At 45.4% G+C, this 18872-nt stretch overlaps 2 protein-coding genes across 2 annotated transcripts; one reads left to right on the forward strand and one right to left on the reverse strand.

The window, feature by feature from the left end:
* The first annotated feature begins 659 nt into the window (after nt 1-659).
* LOC121598987 (keratin-associated protein 16-1-like) lies at nt 660-5871 on the forward strand. The gene is made up of 7 exons (XM_041926389.1): nt 660-913; nt 1106-1200; nt 3381-4067; nt 4333-4443; nt 4514-4910; nt 5004-5233; nt 5312-5871. Exons 2-6 carry the CDS (start codon nt 1147-1149, stop codon nt 5180-5182), a joined length of 1428 nt encoding a protein of 475 aa, XP_041782323.1. The 5' UTR covers nt 660-913; nt 1106-1146; the 3' UTR covers nt 5183-5233; nt 5312-5871.
* Nucleotides 5592-11642, reverse strand: LOC121599214 (bromodomain-containing protein 4B). The gene is made up of 6 exons (XM_041926843.1): nt 11201-11642; nt 9342-10763; nt 9173-9258; nt 8190-8297; nt 7122-7201; nt 5592-7024 (listed from the first exon to the last, which is right to left on the reverse strand). The coding sequence occupies exons 2-6, from the start codon at nt 9384-9386 to the stop codon at nt 6009-6011; spliced, it is 1335 nt and encodes a 444-aa protein (XP_041782777.1). The 5' UTR covers nt 9387-10763; nt 11201-11642; the 3' UTR covers nt 5592-6008.
* Nucleotides 11643-18872: the final 7230 nt, after the last annotated feature.

An 18872-nucleotide genomic window follows, 5' to 3' on the forward strand; every position in this document is an offset into this window, starting at 1 on the left:
TATGGCAAGTGTAGAAACCCATTTATTCTACGTAATCATTTCTCCTTTTCGATGAGCTGAGGCAACTGATCTGTTCAGTTGAAGAAGATGGAAGGGGGTTTTTACGATACACCTGTACACAAAAGTTCAATGTTCAATTTTCGAACTGTACATAGGTAACAGAAGTCCTAGTTTTTTTCCACTGATGATAACTTTAGTTGAAAGTAAAACGGTCATCATACACAATTAAAAATGCAACTCCACGATGGCCCAGTACGCCATGAGTTGCGAGTCATCAAAAAACATACCACTGTTCCACAAATTTGAAAAAAACTGCCAGAAACTGAAGAAGTTGCACCAAACGAATTGGATAATTTTCGTTTACGTCTTACCGTCTATGAGATCTTTGATTTTCTTTGGAATTAAAACCAAACTTTCGGTTGCTTCATTTTATTCACAAACAATACTTTAATTCAATTAAATCATATTTTCTATAAACACGTCCATCCTTACCACTGTGCAAAACGCCCCATCCATCGTGCAAGGAAATTGAAACGCACAATCGTAGCAGCCGTGGGTACGTAGGTTCCACGCCAACATTCGCAGTGCACGTTGCGAATTTCTATAGCAACGGAAAATAACAGCCTGCAGCAGAAAAGTACCTTATGAGCGCGAGCTCATCCAGAGGTTCATTATTCGTTTTGCCTTCGAACGGAAAGGTCTCCTAAAGGGAAGAAAATTTTATTAGAAAAAAAAACATCAGTGTCGAAATTTCAAAGTGTTTTAAAGCTAGAAGCTATCTTTTGGAAGAAATTTTACAACTAGAAGAACCACTGAAGCATTACCACCTGCGCCGGACTTGTGAAAGCAAGAAGACCAGAACGCTCTTGAAGCTTGAAGTTAGAAGCAATCCAGCTGCTGCGCCACTACTGTTGTACGTATTAAACGAGTGGATTTATTAGTGCCCAGTGCTCCCTCCGTTACGGATTGTGCAGCCTTGACCTAGTTCTGTCGTTGGAATTTGTGGTCTTTGCTGCCATTGATATACTTCGCTTTAAGTGTAGTTGAGCCCAAGTTCTGATTCCTTCATTTCCTCCCCATTCTTTCATTCTTGTCCCGCGTGCAGTGATTTCTCGAAGAATCAATCAATACAAAAAAAAACCGAAAATGTGCGATCCGTGCTGTGGTCCCTGCGATCCCTGCTACTCCTGCTATCCTTGCGTAAGACATCACTGCTCTTCCTGCCACAAATGTGACCGCTGTACCCTGTCCTGTTGCACCAAGCACCGTTACCATTTCTGTTACCTTTGCCTGCGCCATCACTATTAAGGGTTCTTTTTTATTGGTTTTGGTTAATTCGCGTGTCCCATTCGCTTCCATCCTTGGCACCGCCATCTTTCTTTTGCTTTTCATCGTGTCGTTGGGTGTAGGATCTTAGTAGGCTCTAGTTGATTTTGGTACCAACGCTCAGCCTCAACAAAGGTGTGACTATTGCCCGCTTAGTTGCATTACGTTTGTTACTACTTGCTCTCTCCCTGTCCCATGTCCTTACTCACTGCAAGGTCCTTAAAGGGGAGACGCGGTCGTAGACGCATCTGTCTACCGGATCCGTAGTTCTCCCTCAAACTTGATTGGCTTTGGGACATTAAAACACTGCTCGCACAATGTGTACTACGATAGAGTCGTTAGCAAATGGGTGTTTGCTACACGTGTGTGTGCTACAAATCGATACTATTTTGCGAGCCCCCAACATGGCGCGCGCTCTGTCGCGCTACAAGGCAACACACGACAGCGTGTTTGAAATAGTATTTGAATTTGGATCAATGCCGCCAAGCCTTCCAATGGGCGATAAACTTCCCCGCCTGTCCTGTTCTTTTCGTTTTTTTTTGCGTGAATCCTCGTTATTTCGATGATGAGCAAAAACAATGGCAACCAACCGGAAGGCCAATCACATTCCGATGGTAGGAGAGGGGCGGAAAGTTACAGAATTAGGGAGTGTATGTCAGGGAGAGAGGGAAGAAAGAGGAGTAAAAGTTCGTAAACCTTCGATAGCACGGGGAGCAGTAGGCTCCTATAACGTTAGGACACACAGGCTAGAAGGGGTTGTTGGGGACTTGGCCTCGAACGAGCAAAACTTTCCCATAGCAGCGCACAGTGTAGTAGGCCATGGATAGGAGCTTCGTGTGCCTTCGATGTTCACGAATGACGTATAAGTTCAAGAATGATTTCGAGCAAATGCAAAGATATTGGAGTGTTGTGCTAATAACCCTATCTGTTTGTTTGAAGGATGTTTCAGTTCGTTGTAAGTCTAGAAGAAGCAGCAGACATAGCAAAGTAGGAGCAGAGATATCTTTGATTGAAATCATTGTGTGTTTAGTGTATCATGTCTGTGAGTGTGTGGGATCCGCGCCCGTGTGTACAATACAACTCACACAAGAGCACCTGTAATGTATAGATCAAACCCCCCAATATCAAAAATCCATTTAAAGTACATTCCATTTTACAGCCGGATATGTTCAGTGTTATGGTACAAGATTATATTATTCAAATCCAAGATTTGTTGAAGCTCATAACTGTGATCCAAATCGTAGAGTCTGGTCGTTCTGAGAAGCATGTTTCCACAGCAGTGTGAAAACAGTGCCATTCGCCGTACAGATCAATCAGAGATACCCTAGTGGACAGGACGAGAATAGTTTGATTTTCTCCACTCGAATGTGTGTTTAGGTTGTCTCTTAGTTGTGTTTAGAACTAAATCCCCTACACACTCAATTTAGGTACATCAAATAATAGGAACATTGCGCAAATAGGTATATAAAGGACATCAGTAAACAGTCTTCGCGGCGTAGTTGTAACACGCCACAGTGAAGAAACATCGTAGTATCCTCTGACCCCCATTTTTAGATCACCACCCCTGACAGAGCGAGAGTTTGCGTGTTATAGGTTCGTTTTTCTTACGTTTTTTTTTCACTGGGACACCTCCTCTTCCCTTCAAATACCAAACAGTCGACCCCCCGATCCCCCTCCTATCTGTGTTGGTGGAAGCGTCCATTGATCGTGTGCGACGGTACCGACACGGTACACTACTCCTGGAATCTGCGCCGCAAGGAACCGAATATTCCGGATATTCGGTACGAGGAAATGTACGACCGGTGCGGGCGAAGAATCTTTTAAAAAGAGTGGCCCCAGCGCTACGCTAACAGAGAGAAGGAGTGGGGAATTGGATGGGGTATGCTATTTTGTTCCTTCCCACTCATACTCATCTTGTACACAAACACATACACACACACGCAACTGTGTCTTGCATTTGATTTTGTTGCATTACAATTTGCACCGTTCTTTTGTTTTGTATCTTTTTGCACCGTCCTTCTTCCCATCCTGATTGCCCCCCTCGGCATTTTTAGGGTCCCGTAGGACCGTGCGGACCTTGTGGACCTTGCGGACCGTGTGGACCGTGTGATCCTTGCGGACCGTGCGGTCCATGCGGTCCCTGTGGACCCTGTGATCCCTGTGGCCCGTGCGGACCTTGTGGACCGTGCGGTCCCTGTGGTCCCTGTGCACCCTGCGGTCCCTGTGGACCGTGCGATCCTTGCGAGCCGACCTGCCGCACGGCCCACGACCTTAACTGCATGCCCCAGTGTCCCACCATCTGTCCCCCGCAACGCTGCGGACCGCGGTTCATTACGGTGCAGCAACCGCCCCGGCTAGTGGCGCAGAAGAAGGTGATCAACACGTCGCGCACCGTGATCGACAGGCACGTGGTGCCGCAGACGCGAGCCATCGTCGAGCCGAAGCTGATCTACCAGCCGCGAACTATCTGCGAGCCGTGCGTCATCTACAAGCGGCGCACCGTGCCGGAGCCCAAGATCATCTACTACAAGCGCATCGTGCCCGACCCGAAGGTGGTCTGCACGCCGCGCGTCATCGTGGAGCCGAAGGAGATCTGCACCACGCTGGTGTGTCAGCCGAAGCCGCAGGTGGTGCAGGTGCCACCGGCCCGCGACTACTGCTGCGTGCCGGCAGGAACCACGTTCTACAACAATGGGTGCTGTCCGCCGAGCGTGGGCCCAATCTGCGCTCCGAAACGGTGCTAGGAGCAGGGAAAGAACAGGAACAGCGCGCATCACCTCCGTTGATGGGTAAGTATACAAAGGTGTACGAATGGTGGTATGACCGCGTGATTATGACAGATCGTGTTAGATTTTGATTTCCAATTCCAAGGAATTGTTTGAATTTTTTAAACGTGAACGCCATTCCACCCTTGTGTCTTGCCTACTCATGGTGTCTCTCATGTAGAGTCCCTGCACAACAGTTCAATCGGGTATTAATCTTTCCTTCTTTTTTCTTCACACGCAGGCACCTAAACCATGCAAGAGTCGCGAGCTCCGAGGCGGAATTCTCATCTCCAACTGCGAGTGTCTTAAGCGCAATGGTCTCCAGCATGACTGCCCACGTTCGGAGTGTCAGGTAAAGCGGTTGAGTGAAGAGTTTTACATTCAAAACCTCTAATTTGAATATCGTACTACTTTCGTTCCAGGCAAAACCATGCTGTCTGACGAAACCGGAAGCTTCCTGCTGTCCATCGCAGTGGGCCCGACGCTACCGGTTCGTGACGATGGGCAAGAAAAGCAACCCGGTGCGTCCATCGAAGAACTGCTGCCTGCCCTGCGGTGGTGGCGGATGCAATCCTTGCCCAATCGATCCGACCTGTTGTGGACCTTGCGGACCTTGCGGACCATGTGACCCGTGTGGACCTTGTGGACCTTGTGGTCCGTGTGACCCGTGTGGACCTTGTGTACCTTGTGGACCTTGTGGACCTTGCGGCCCGTGTGGACCCTGCGGACCTTGTGACCCGTGCTGCGCACCTGCATGCGGTCCGGTGTGCGATCCTAGCTATCCTCCGGTGTGTGATCCTTCCTGCAGCGTACCTTACTGTAAGTAGCTACCATCTAGCAGCGTGAACGTGAACCCTCCGTACAGCTGGTTTTGTTCGATTGATTGATCTTCACATCATCACAACACCTTAGATCCGCTGAAGCGCATCCGGTCGGCTGTACGGCAGCCTACGCCTCGGCCGAAGATGGCCAAAACCAATTGGTACTGTCCGCCCCGGTACACGATCTGGCGTCCACCGGCGCCCTGTCGTTACCGGGCACCGTGCAAAGCTCACTGCTACAATGTGGAGCGGTTTTGTTGTCCTTGTTAGGGGGCGATGCCTTTGAAGGGTGAAATAAACTCCATTTTGTTATCAAAATTGGTGAGATCAATCGAACAATACCTTTTTTTTACCACCTAAAATGTTGAATTAATGATTTTCTCTTATCTCTCCACACAGGCGACCCTTGCAGTGATGGCTGCATACCCTGTGGACCGTGCTAGGATGTAAAGAAGAACCGTGGGGAGCGCCTCGCAACCGAATGCTTACACAACCGTGTCTAACACAACGCGCCCCCATCAATGCCTGGCTATGTAGTAGTGTGCCAACCAACTTCAGGACCTAGTCTCTCTTTTTACGCCACCGTTATTAGGAAAAGGAACACGCCCACGGCTGCAGGAACGAATATCGGCGATCTTTCTACTCCGTTCGAAGAGAAATTACTCGTGTTGTTTCTATGCTTCCCTGTCGTTAAATATCTCTGTTGAGTTTGAAGAAAATTTTATAACGCGTTACATAGAGAGCCAGCCTCGCACACCATCGTTAGCAAAGCATCGTGCATATGATTCCCGTAGAGAGAGAGAGAGAGAGAGAGAGCAGAACGCATCGATAGGCACCCATTATCACCATACTCCTCCAAACGCACAAGAAAATCATCTAGGAGAGCACATAGTTGAAAGTAGCGCAGAACATGTTCAGTGGAATAAAAAGCGTAAAAACGATTCGGAAATCAAACTAAACACTCTCTCCGCTTGTTGGCCTTTATTTCTCTATCCTGCGAAATTAGAATGTAAAATGTAGAGAGAGGGAAATGGCTCTGTTTTGAAGAGTTTTCTACAGCTAAAGAGAACTTATCTATTTAATTCCATTCGCCTCGTCACACCATCGTGTTCAATCCAACAATCGGTTGACTTTTGCTGCGTGCCCGATCGTCCCACTTTTTGGCCGCATTAGCGACAAACCCGGGCCGAATGGGAGACGCCGAATCGAACTCATCGCGCCCCGAGTCGTCCAGCTTCCTCGTGCTGGTGCTGCGCTGCGAACATCTACATTCGGCACTGTGCTGTGATCCGGTTGGCGAGCTGTGATTCGAACCAAAGTGTGTTCGGATGATGTTGAGCGGTTTCGCAGGCGGTGGCGGTCTCGTACGATAGTGGTTGTTCGCTGGCGTTGGTGCACTGCTCATCTGCATCGCTTCCTGGTCAAACTTGTCGGCCGGGACGTAGGTGCTCCGGCGGGACGGTTGTATGTCCTCCACGAAAGAATCATTGTCATGGTACGCACCAGTCGAGTGGTGACGCGCCGGATGCCCGTTCGGTTGGTTCGTTGGCGGACGGTTCGTCGCGTAGCTCGCCGGTCCTGCATCGCGATAGTTCCGCCGATCGCGAAAATCGTTCCGCGGAAGGTACTGTATTTCTTTCCCCGCAATTCGACGGCTTTCTTCGGGCGCACGGACGTGGGCAAACACGGGCACCTGAGCCGACGGGTACACCTTCCGCTCGACGATGGATTCGGCGCTTCGGTTGAGTGGTGAATCCTCGCGATACTCATGCGGCGCTTGATGATCGTGATGGTGATGATTATGCTGCTGCGATGGTGGATGCTGATGCTGATGGTGACTGTTGAGCTGCTCCGGCTTGGACACAACAAACACCGTCGGCTCCGTCGTGTCGGTGGAGACATCTTTCTTCAGCGTTGCTGCCCGGGCGTCGGGTGTATCGTGCGCGGTCGCCGACGCCTCAGTCTGCGTCATGTGCGCCGTCATCCGGGCGAGCGGATCGGCCAGATCGATAACGAACAGGATCGCCACGAAGAAGGACAGGCAGCCGAGTATGATCGCATTGTCGTGCAGATCCGGATGGACTTGATCGATCGAGGCAAACACCAGCCCACCTGTGTGAGTATTAGAGAGAGAGAGGAAAAGGCAGTACACGTTTTTAAACAAAAATCCATTGTTTCTCGTTTTCTCGCCCGAAGCAATAACACTTACCAGCAGCGAAAAACAATAGCGTCCCGAGCGATAGGACGATCTTCTCAAACAACGTCGGACGTGATTTGGCATCGACGCATCTGAAATGATATGAAATGATCCGCTCAAGCATATGGCCACATACAACTGTAGAAGCAGATTAGACCATTTGTCTGCAAGATCAGCTTCGAGACACTGAGTGCGTTTGTGTCGCTTTTTTAACGGAGCGTACGTGAAGTTGAAGCTGAATGATATCACATTCGTCGCACCATACCACACAGAGCAGTGCCATTGTTCGGAGCAGCGGGCAGGAACATGTGAATTATGCTAAAATTACCCCAGTGCCTCTAGTGCCGTCCCCCCACCCTATCCCCTCATTGCGCAAGACACAGTGCACTTGTCAATGGTTCGACTCTGACCTAGCCGCTGGGGTTTAGGGTCTGGAGGCTGAGGAGTTAAAAGTTTGTCACCACAACGGGAGGGAGGGCGCCGCACACAACACCGCACCATGGTAATGAAAAGTCAACCAAGCAGGCTCTGAATAATGGGCATGAAGCCCATATGATGACGAACATGCGAAAAAATAACCCACCCCCCCCCCCTCGACCCAATATCCCCACTCGAACGCCACGCATGCGCAAAAGATGAAGGTCACAGTGGAGGCGCTTAGAACTATCGGAAGAAAAACAAAGCCGTTCCGTTGTTTGATGTGGAAGGAGACAAAAAGTGACCCCGCGGGGGGATACATGTTTTCCGCGCCCCAAACCAACGCTGTGTACTGCTGTGAGAATCTCTGGCCAGATCGGCCAGCCTCGCGTAGGGTTTCCCACATGGGACCATGCACACATGGGTTCAGCAACCCACACGAAAACACGCCAATTGTCTTCCGCCATAAGTCTGGGGACAATATGGACAAACAGCACTGTGCCACCACTACGCCACCAAAAAAAAACAAACCATGGCAACCGAAACGGCAGGGAAACAACCATGGCCAGGTAAGGTCTTTTTAAACACTTCCAAGGGGACCCCCGCTATTGACCCGCTCCTCCTCTCGTTCGTGTTTTGGGCTCTCCCGTAGCGCTCTCTGACCTTGTAATTAACATTAGTGCGATGACTATCGTGTATCCGCCGTAGACGATGTTGGTAAATGCATTTCCACCGCTGCTCCAGGTGATGTTGTGTATCAGGCTCCATTCGCTGGAAAATGGCCGAGCGTGCCGGGAAAAGAAGAGAAGGAAACGCTGTTTATTGCATTAAATCGATGGAGGCGCGTGCGAAAATCCGGGTGCCAGGTGTTTTAGTATCTTTATTGGGTTTGATATTAGTAGGAAAGCTCTATGTCAAGCCAAATCAAATGTAATGAAGGTCTAATCATTATTACTGTATTAACTGGTTTATCGTATCATCATAAACAAACATCATTTTCATTTCTATTAGTTCTTTTTTAAATTATTTTTTGATCATTCTGAAATAAAGCCAAAATGATTTCACGATAATTGATTTCAAGAACTAGCGTTTTGAGTACTTTTTAAAGCAATTATTTGAGTCATTGTTTTAGTTTGTTAAGACCTTATCACGTATTTATGTATTTGGTTATGTAGATAATTAAATATTACTACACATTGATTAGATTTGTCTTAGTATAAATTAGTTTAACATGCTTCAATAATCTATTTTTCAAACTTCCAATTAAAGTTTTACTGTTAATGTTTCTCTACAAACTCTATTATTCCTTTTCACATATTACTTTTGTTCCGGGATTATGTTACTAAAGTCACAGCCAAACTCCACTAGTCCTTGAGTGGCATCATTAACGACCCTTCACTGGCTCTACATTAGTGCCAATACTGTAGTTATTAGCTACTGTAGCTCTCGGTTAGCTTGTCTTCCACTCCCCTCTCCCCGTTTGCCTTCCCAAACAACCACAACGCGCTTCATTTTGTGTTCCAATACTTTAATTGTTATGCAAATTGCTCCTGACTGCAATTGGAAAAACGTTGTCACCAACACCGTACACCTTCCATCCCTGCGGAAGTGCAGTAAGAAACCCCTTGCAGGCAGCAGTGTCTTACCGCGATAGCTTCTGGTTTCGCACAAACACACGCCGTGACTCATGGTCGGTGATAATCTTCGTAATAACGCACGCCACACAACCGAGCTGGAGAGGAGGGGTGGAAAAATGGATAAGAGAGAGGAAATTACAATAGAAACAAACACACACAAACACATCACAGAACTTACTAATTCTAGAAACTTTATCACTATTCTTGCCGCTGGCTTCACCATGCTTCTTCTTTTTTGCTTACAACTTATACACCAAATTGCTAGAAATCTTTTTGCTTGTTGTTAATTCTTCACGTAGCACCACACATACACAATTTGCGTCGTTCGTTTTGGCCAGTCTCGTCTGCGCACGCTGGCTCATCCCAATTCATCACACGCCCAGGTACAACACTTTTCACTTAACAACATTTTTCGCTCTCCACAACACAACACACGGGAACTAGTGTACTACTACTAGCTTTCACCCTTAGCAACGCGATTAATCAAATTTTTTGCCCGCCAACTATGTGTGCCAATTGATTAAAAACGATGTCTTGCTGCTGCTGCTGCTGCTCACACTCGAACACCATGCTGTGTTGTTCGCCGTCTCACGCACCGTTCAAATCTTTCCAACCAGCTTGTTTCGCAAGAGTCGGTTTGATTGGGCCCGTTTTAGGGCCTTATTTTTTAATTGATTAAACTGATAAATAACTGATTAACAGACGAAACCAAAAGCTTCAACAACTTTTCTTAATCTGATTGCATTTACACGACGCACACGACTTCACGGAGACGAGATCCCCAGCACAGGCTACCGACTTACTACCGCTCCGTTCGAATGGCTACCGTCGAATGGGTTTTCCGAACCGAGCGGGTGATGCTTTTTCCCACCCAACCGTACCCCCACCACCACCACCACACACGCACACACAAATTGCATTCATCGCTGCACGTATGGGTGTCTGTGTATGCGTTTTTAAGTTTTTGATAGGGCAACCGCTTCTTAGCTTAGTTTCAGTCATTCCTCAAACCCCGGGAGACACATACTAACAACCCCGAACAGTACGTGTATGTGTGCATTTTTGCGCGCACAACGTCCAAAGACAATGCTCTTCTAAGACGCGTACATGCACCGCTCACCCTTCTCCTCTTTTGCTTCGCTTCTAAAAGGGTTTTTTGTATGTTTGTGCACCTCCATTAAAATAGTTCCTCTAAACATGCCCGGCCCCGCCGACCGAAGAGGGCGTTGGTTGGATTCGCATTCAGCCGTAACGGGTGCAGCACACACAGGGGGCCCGGGGCCCCCCTAATGCCTGCGCTACATGAATGAATGATGCGTCGGAATGCACAACCAATACCGTTGTCCCAAAAACCAAAAAAAAAAACACCCCGAGCCGCATTTATTATGTTTGCACGACGCCGTTTGATGTGCCCTGCCACTTTGGATGAATTTTACGTTCGACTTTCGGGCTTTTCCTTTCCTTTTTGCGGTGGTGCCACACAACAATAAAACCCGGCTCTTATCAGCGGTTATGCGAGAGTTTATTGCAGGTCTTCCTTCGTGCGCATAGGCAACATAGATAGGGCGCGGCCGGTGCCGGTGCGTGTTCCAGATATGCTCTGCAAACGATAGGGAAAAACGGTGAGAAAATGCATTTGAAGGTGTCGTAGCGGTAAACGTTCATTTTCAAAGAGCAAGTACTTTTTGGTAAGTTACGTCTAATTACAGGGAAATTATTCAGAATAATTGTAAAATAAAACAATTTACACTCACACACAAAACCAACGAAAAGTACTCTCCAACATGCAACGTACAATTTCTATTAAAATAATGGAAATTGTCATTAAAATAATGGTTGCGGTTTTCACCTACACCTGTGTCTGAGCCAGTCGTAGTCCAACGCGTAAGTTTTATCACCATTTGTCCCTCGACCTCCATAAAACATATGACACCTGAGTCACCTGTGCCCCATTGTACCGACAGTACACTGCACCACCATTCTAAAGCACCATGAATCGAGCGTTTTGTTAGATTCCAATTATTCTCACCTACCTACCTGGCAAATAGAGTAGTTAATTGCTCCCCCCACCCAGAGTGGTTTCACTTTTTCCTCCGTCACTTCGGTGCTGTTTAGCACCCGCAATGGCCACCACCACCACCTACACGGTATGGCAATATTTATCTTGTAGCCAAAATGTGGGACTTTCCCGGGTGGGAATACGAGTGCGTTATGCAAATTTTTCAAGAGACAGCAAACATCATGCGGTTTAGGTCTTGTTACTGATCTTGTTCCGGAAAGGGTCGCCGACAAAGAGATGATTCCATTGAGGGTAATTTTGGTTAGTGGTCAGCTGTTCCCATCGCATAAAACGGTGTCATGCACGCTTCAAGTTGTGATAGCAAATACAATAGAACAACCGCAACCAAGTGTTTTCTGACCTTCTTCTGTTCTTGGCAAAATCTTGTTAGATTGAACTCATTAACGTCCACCAGCAAGCAACCTGTGTTGAGTAACATATGAATATGATTGATTAATAAACCACAAACTGCTTCATGAGTGTCATGACGCTCCTCTTACCTGCTTTTCTCTAGGACGCCGCTTTGTTTAATTCCTCCTGCTTTGGAGCTGACTTTTCCTCCATCTCGCAGTACAGACAGCTGAGCGTCACCGGAATCGCGGCATCGTACAGCAAGTCCTCCTCCGCCTGCTGCTTCTGCCATGGCAACCGGAACCGCTTGGCCCGGTGGGGCAGTGCGCTCGGCTGCACACGGTAGGCACACCCAATCGCCCGCCCGATGTCGTAAAACGAGTAGTTGTGGTACGAGAAGTATTCCGGATTTTTGTAGCTGAAGTTCTTCGCTGCATCGCCCGTCATCGGTATGGGGCCAAGTTGCTGGGAAGAGAAAAAGAATGAATAAGTTTTTTTTGGCTGCTGGTACAGCTTTCTGTCGATGTCACTGTTTCTTACATTATCGTACTCCGTCTCACGGAAGACTTTCGGCGACATTCCGGGCAGCAGTTCGTACTCTGCCGGTTTGCTCACTTTGGGCATGTTCCGTCTCGGTGCATCCAAAGGGTAGGTGTCCTAAATAATGAGATTTTTGTGGGTGAAATGGGGGTGTTGCGTGGTGAACACACAACCTCTTACCTCAGGTTTACAGTGAAATTTTCGTACAAAACGCAAAGAGCGTGTAATTTTTAATAGTGACGCCATGACGGTTGTGACTCAAAATGTGCCTACTTCGATCAAACATGGAAGAATTGAGTGTGGATGAAGGGATCATTTTCGAAATTGTTTGAAAAAGAAATAAAATATTCAAAAGACTTATAATTTTCCTTATCATCTTATTTTTAAAGCGTTTTATATATTTTTGTTAAAGTTATTTCAATTTTTGAATGTTTTTTCAAAGTTCTTTTTAAAACATGCGACATCTAGTGGAGGCTAGTGAAGTTCAAAATGCAAGTTTATTGCTCCGACCACAAGGTGGAGCTAGTAGTGAACGAATTGCGTGTTTGCAGGGTTCGTAAACTTAGAGAAGCAGATAGATGGACAGATATGACCACTGCTGCAAAATGTCATGAGAAGCACATGATAATAACAACCGAAAATAATAAACATATCCGTGGTAACTTGATGTTCATTGCTAATACTCAATAAAAGAGCGCCATGACGTCTCGAACGCGACATACGAGTGCTTGAATTCCATGCTGAACTTAATGCCGGCGCAAGCATAATCTTGAGCTTTTTCTGGCTGTGAACAGTACTGTCAAATGTCACTGTTTCAGTCACAAGCACTCATGACTGAAACGAAGCTCAAATCATCGCACATAAACAACTGATGATCAGAGGCAAGCCTCAAACAGTTGGTGGACCAATCACATGCTTGGTGATTTTGTTTACCACACAGCTTTTGTTCACTCACTTAGTCACGACGTTTTCTGTCGGTCATAATCAAGACATTCTTGGGATATACTTGGCATGTTGAACATAAACTTAAATTAGCATGCTTTCTGACTCTGTCTGACTTGATGATCTGTAGGGTCAGACAAAGCGAGAAAGCTTGCTCATTTTGTTGCTTGGGATCACATACACGCCGCATATATCTCCCATGACTATCGTGACGATAACCAACAAAAACTGTCGCGACCAAATGACTGACCAAGAGTTGGTTGCACAAAATGTCAAAAATCATTTGATGATCGCCTCAACTGCTTGAGTCTCACCTCTGATCATCACAGTAGAGCTTGTGATGCTGACATGATTTTGTTTCAGGCGGAATTTGTCATGACCAGTGTTGCGAACGGTGATAGTCGTCGACATAAAATTTTACAAAATGATACTTTTTGAAGCATCGCATTCTAGATCCACGCATTCATTCTACAATCACGGAAAAAAATATCATTTGACACGATGATATTTTTCTGCTACAATCATTTGACTTTTTGATTTTGCCGTAACTCAAGTGAACTAGATCTTCATCGAAAATGGGTCCTTTTTGGTGTTTTCGCGTGAATTTCTATACTACTGTAAGAGAACAGAATTTTCCTGGTTGACTGAGTTAAAATATCAGGTGGTCTAATGGCTAAGTATCGATAAATGCACGATTAAGCAGTTCTGGCGTCTCATGAAAAATGTCAAATGACATTCATTCTACATTTTTTGCAATCATGTCATCGCAAAAGCATTGATTGTTATTGCACAAATGATTGTCGCTTTTGGAAAGTCGTGTCATGGCAACCATGAATATCATGATCAAAAAATGATTTTGACACCCGCTTACTGCGAATATCATAAAAAAATGTCGACAATTAACAACACTGGTCATGACTGCGTCAGTGACATTTTGCAGAACTGATCAAAGTGCAAAAAAAAGTCATGACAAAGTGACTAATTAAGCGTTAGTTGCTAAAATATCACCAAGCATGTGATTGGTCACACCAACTGTTTGAGCATCCCATTTGATTATCCACCATTGAGTACGTGACGCTGACATGGATTTTGTTTGAGTCCGAATTTTTTATCACATTGACAGTAACGTTTGGCAGCACTGGATCGTTATCGTTTTGAAAAGCTCGTAATGCTGTTTGTTTGAAAAAATTAAATAGATCTGTATTCGTTTAATTTCGATTTAAAACAGAACTAAAATGCAAACTTATAAATCAACCGAGAAAACACGTATTTTGACCGTTTAATCCAATCCAATGTTTAATTAAACAAGTTCACAGCAGACTGTTAGACACAAAACTACAGAAAAAACAGAAGCTAATAAATATTTTTTTATTTTGTTTGATTAAATACAAGATAGCAACAGCAAACTCAAATCTCTACACGCACACACTAAAAGATATGTTATAAATCTATTTCGTTTCCCTCACAAATTTCCCACTGTTTAGTTACGGTTAAGCGCCTTGACAAACAAAAAGCCCCAAATGACCCCGTTCAGAATGCACCATCCTTTACCCGGTAGTGATTTGGAGTGCATCAGCAATACGGGTAGAACTTAGAACCCTCCCTCCTACCGCCCTACATCCTTCCCTTTGCTACAACATATCAACCACGTGGGCGTCAAAGCCGTAGGTCAACAGAAAATTTCTTCAAACAAAACCCTTTCTTCCTCCATCGTGCACACGCCGCTCTCGTTTCGGGCATCAGCCGCGCTGGCAACCGAATTACTCACGCACGCACACGCTCACTAACCCAGTTCCCGGACCGTACGGCACGGGCTAATCATAAATTATGTCACCCGGGTCGTCGTTGTGAGATGGGGCAGAGGCAAAAATATACACAAAAAAAAAACATCTCTCCCCGGCACAAGGAATGCAACAGAATGCGGCATTATGCGTGCGACAGCTTTGTTGACAATGACCCTTCAACGAGGAAAAGGAAAAGCAAACGCCTAAGCGGGCGACTGTGGGTCTCGCCCTTGCAGCGTGGGTCGTCGGTGTGTCTCGAACCCAATTCCAAACTGTCACCAGAATTTTTGGAATCATAGCACAAAAATGATTTAATAATCCGTTCGTTACGTGTGTATGGGAGAGTGTTCCTTCTTTTTTCTGGGGGTTTAAAATACAATGATGCCACAGCGGCAGCGTGTGTAAGCTGGCTTGGTGCGCAGCACCCACGTATGCCGTTCAATAAACACATTTAGACGTTAAACAATTCCATCAGATTTGAATGTCATGCGGTAACAACGAGGGGGGGGGGGGGGGTAAATCGACCTGCGTTGGGAACAAGCACCGTCACAAACGTAATTCCATGTGAGAAACACTGAGGCGATCATGTCGAAAGTAGTTTGTCGTGCAATGAAGTTGATGAAGTTATTAGATTTTTATTAATTTTCTCTCCCCGTTCTGCTTGTGATTGACACACATTAAAAAGAAACAGAACACAATCCCACAACGGAAGCCGTCCGGAGCCGAGCTGCAAGTGCAATTTGCGCAGCGCTCAGAAACTGCAGCCAGGAACAGGGTCATTTGCGGGCGACACTTGTCCGATTCTTGGCTAATCTTGCTCAGGCCGGTTTTGGAGCGCCACCACTAGATGGAACCATAAACAAAGGGATTTGTCTCGTAAGTTCTCAGATGTTGGTGATGATCGTGGGCTACCACAACCAGCAGTTCAGCCGTCACCCACGGACACAGTGTCAGTCACAAGGGCAGCACGCAATGCTACGAAATAACACGCACGGTGGCGCCCGACCAGTGTCGCCGACGGGAAAAGAAGAATGTGCAATAACTTATTTTTATCTAACTCACTGTGTAACGTTTACTACAAGTTACGCTTCCTTCCTTTACGCACCCGTACCCGTAGCGATCGATTGGTGCCATTAGCCGGAAACAAGGGGAACGGAAAACAATCAGCTATTAGTTAGTCGATCGCTCGAAGGTGTTGTCGCGTTGCGGTGGCTGATCCTCCGTGGTCGCGATCGTGAAGCGCATTAAATTATATTTAAATTTATTTCCCTACTATTAAATTGACATCCCTGTTTTTGTTTATTAACTGCTCCATCCCGACTGGAATTTAATTGTGTTTAAATTATCAACACACACGCACACCTAAGCCAAAGAGCGTGACGCCAGGAAAAGCGCAAATGTGATCGCAAGGCTCACTACGATCAACCCGTTCGCGTCGGCACGTCACAAACGGAACGCGTCGGTCTGATTTTGATTTGGCGATACTGAATTTTCGATGCTACAGATTAAAATCGATCGTTAAAATTGCGGCTCTCCACCTAGAAGACTTTGGCTCACAGCTTCCGCCTGGCCAACAAAAAAGGGGGTTTGCATATAAAAATTAAATTTATCTCTTTCCTTCAAGATTTGATCCTTCTACCCCATCATTTCCACCCTCACAAAGTGGTGAAGAAATTGCAAATTACCCAGACACACACTAAAAAAAAAGATGCTCCCCATAAACCACCAGCCCATATACGATTAATTCGTGCCGTGTCTCAGCGGTTGCGGATGCGATAAAATGAAACTGATCGCTATCGAGAAAGCGCTCGGGAAGCGGCGAATGGGTCGATCCATATTTCTTTTACGAGCTTGAATGAAGGATCTTCTCTTCCTCTCGCGTTTCAGTTTTGTTCATTAGTCAAGCAACTGAGGAGGAGTGAGCTTGAGAAGCTTATCGCAAAACATTGTAGGAGAAGAACGGCTTTAAGTTATTCCCAGTGTCTCTCACTCCCTCTCGCGATCTGATTACAACTGGTGCTTCCTTCTGCGTTGCTTAGAATCATTTGAATAATGTGACATGATTATTCTAGTCGGCAATCCAAGAGACGCCAGAAGACAGACAAAGCTTTCCATCTACAAGTGCATGCCCCTCAATTTCCTTTTATCTTATCGATGGAAATCCGTACAAACAACTTGTACGTCCACTCGCTGCTCCTCGTTAATCACCACCCCTTTTGGCCAAAGATGCTTATCAATCTGATATTTATCATCGACACGCTGTTTTTGGCGAAGAAGAAACACGATCGTAACAAAACGATCGATGTGATGTGTATTTAAAACTCATCGCAACCCAAATTTCATATTAATCTTCCCATTTTTTGCACTAATGCAGGCCTAATACGCCAATCTCTTAATCGCCAACCTTCCATAATCGATCCAGCAGTCTCATAGGCGCAAAGGCATGCAAATTTTCGCACACAAAGTCATGCGTAAATTATCATTAAAATTAATGGGCTTTGCAATGGTCTCTGGACCCACAGAACGCCGACCTTCTGTTGCTAATCCGTAAAATTATTAGGTTAGTTTATGTGTTCACAACTACAGGCATCGATCCTTTAGGCGGGATTTGGCACAACACAACGCAGGCTCTCTTTTTTGTTTCATCTGGCAAATGTGCTATGCGCATAAATTTGCATACCATGGGACAGGAACATGGCACCGGACACTAAACGGAACAAACTATCGGACGCTATTAGCGCGTCGGGCTATTAGAGTTTAGAAAAGAGACTCCCCATAAACCACAGCACACGGCAAGGCAAGGAAAACAAATTGAAAGCTTATTTAAGCTGGAATTTTGCGGGTTTTTTGGAGATTTTGACAAGCTTTTCTTTAATTTACGTTGGGAAGAATTGACAGAAGGTTGAGCTTCATCCTTTCTTGAAATTGTCGGCTTTTGCAAAATATTCAATGTACCATAGTTACCTTTTTTTTAAATGGTAACGTTCTAAAATATTATCACATAATCATTTTTCAATTCAATTTCAATGTATTTTAAATAATCAGTCTCACGCGTTCACAACTTTTAAGGCCCGCGATAGAGCCACGGTGAAATTGAACGTAAACTTTTGGGTTTTCCTGCAGTATTTCAATACATTTTAATGAGAATATGGCTTATCGTCGGCTTAAGAGCCGGTCTGGTGGTACAGTCGTCTACTCGTACGACGTAACAACTTGCCCGTCATGGGTTCAAGTCCCGAATAGACCGTACCCCCATACGTAGGACTGACTATCCTGCTATGGTAACAATAAGTCACTGAAAGAAGAAGAATGACTTATCGTAGACCAAAAGTAATTATATTCATTTCCCCAACTTTCTAAAACTGTAAAACATATTGAATTAATATATTAAATGCATTTCCTAGTGATTCCCCGATTTGTTCACGGTGAAAAAATAATTCTCCAATAGTTGGGGAATTTAATATCCTATCTTTTGATGTACGATGAACCATATTCTGATAAATATTCAATGAAATATAGCCAAAAAAACAAATTTTACGTTCATTTTCACGCAAGGTCTAAAGCGACCATAACTAAGAAGTAACGAATTGAGAAGAAATATTGAAATAAGAACTAAACACACAAACAAGATAAAAATATATCCAATCTTAACATATCATCTCCCTATGAAACGCGATTACAATTCATTAATTTGCAATCACTAAGCCAACGACGTCATGTGAGTCGAGCTTGTTTCATTGGCGGCGGGTTACTTGCTTCCTCCATTGATGCTCCTGATTTGCTTGCCACTATTTGTCTATATGTACCATGCCGTGCGCTCCATCGCCATCCTCCTTTAGATGTGGAAACACGACATACACTGTATTGTTATAATGATCCTTTTCTGTCCTGTCTCAGATGGTTTAACTACTATCACGATCTCTTTGACTTTAACTCTTCGTTAAATACTTTCCGCTCTCGTGCCCTTTCCTTTCAACCATCCTCTTAATTTCTCTTCATACTTCCTTCTACATTATCTTGGTTTTTCTAATAT

Source organism: Anopheles merus, chromosome 3L, assembly GCF_017562075.2.
Source record: "Anopheles merus strain MAF chromosome 3L, AmerM5.1, whole genome shotgun sequence".
NCBI lineage: Eukaryota > Metazoa > Arthropoda > Insecta > Diptera > Culicidae > Anopheles > Anopheles merus.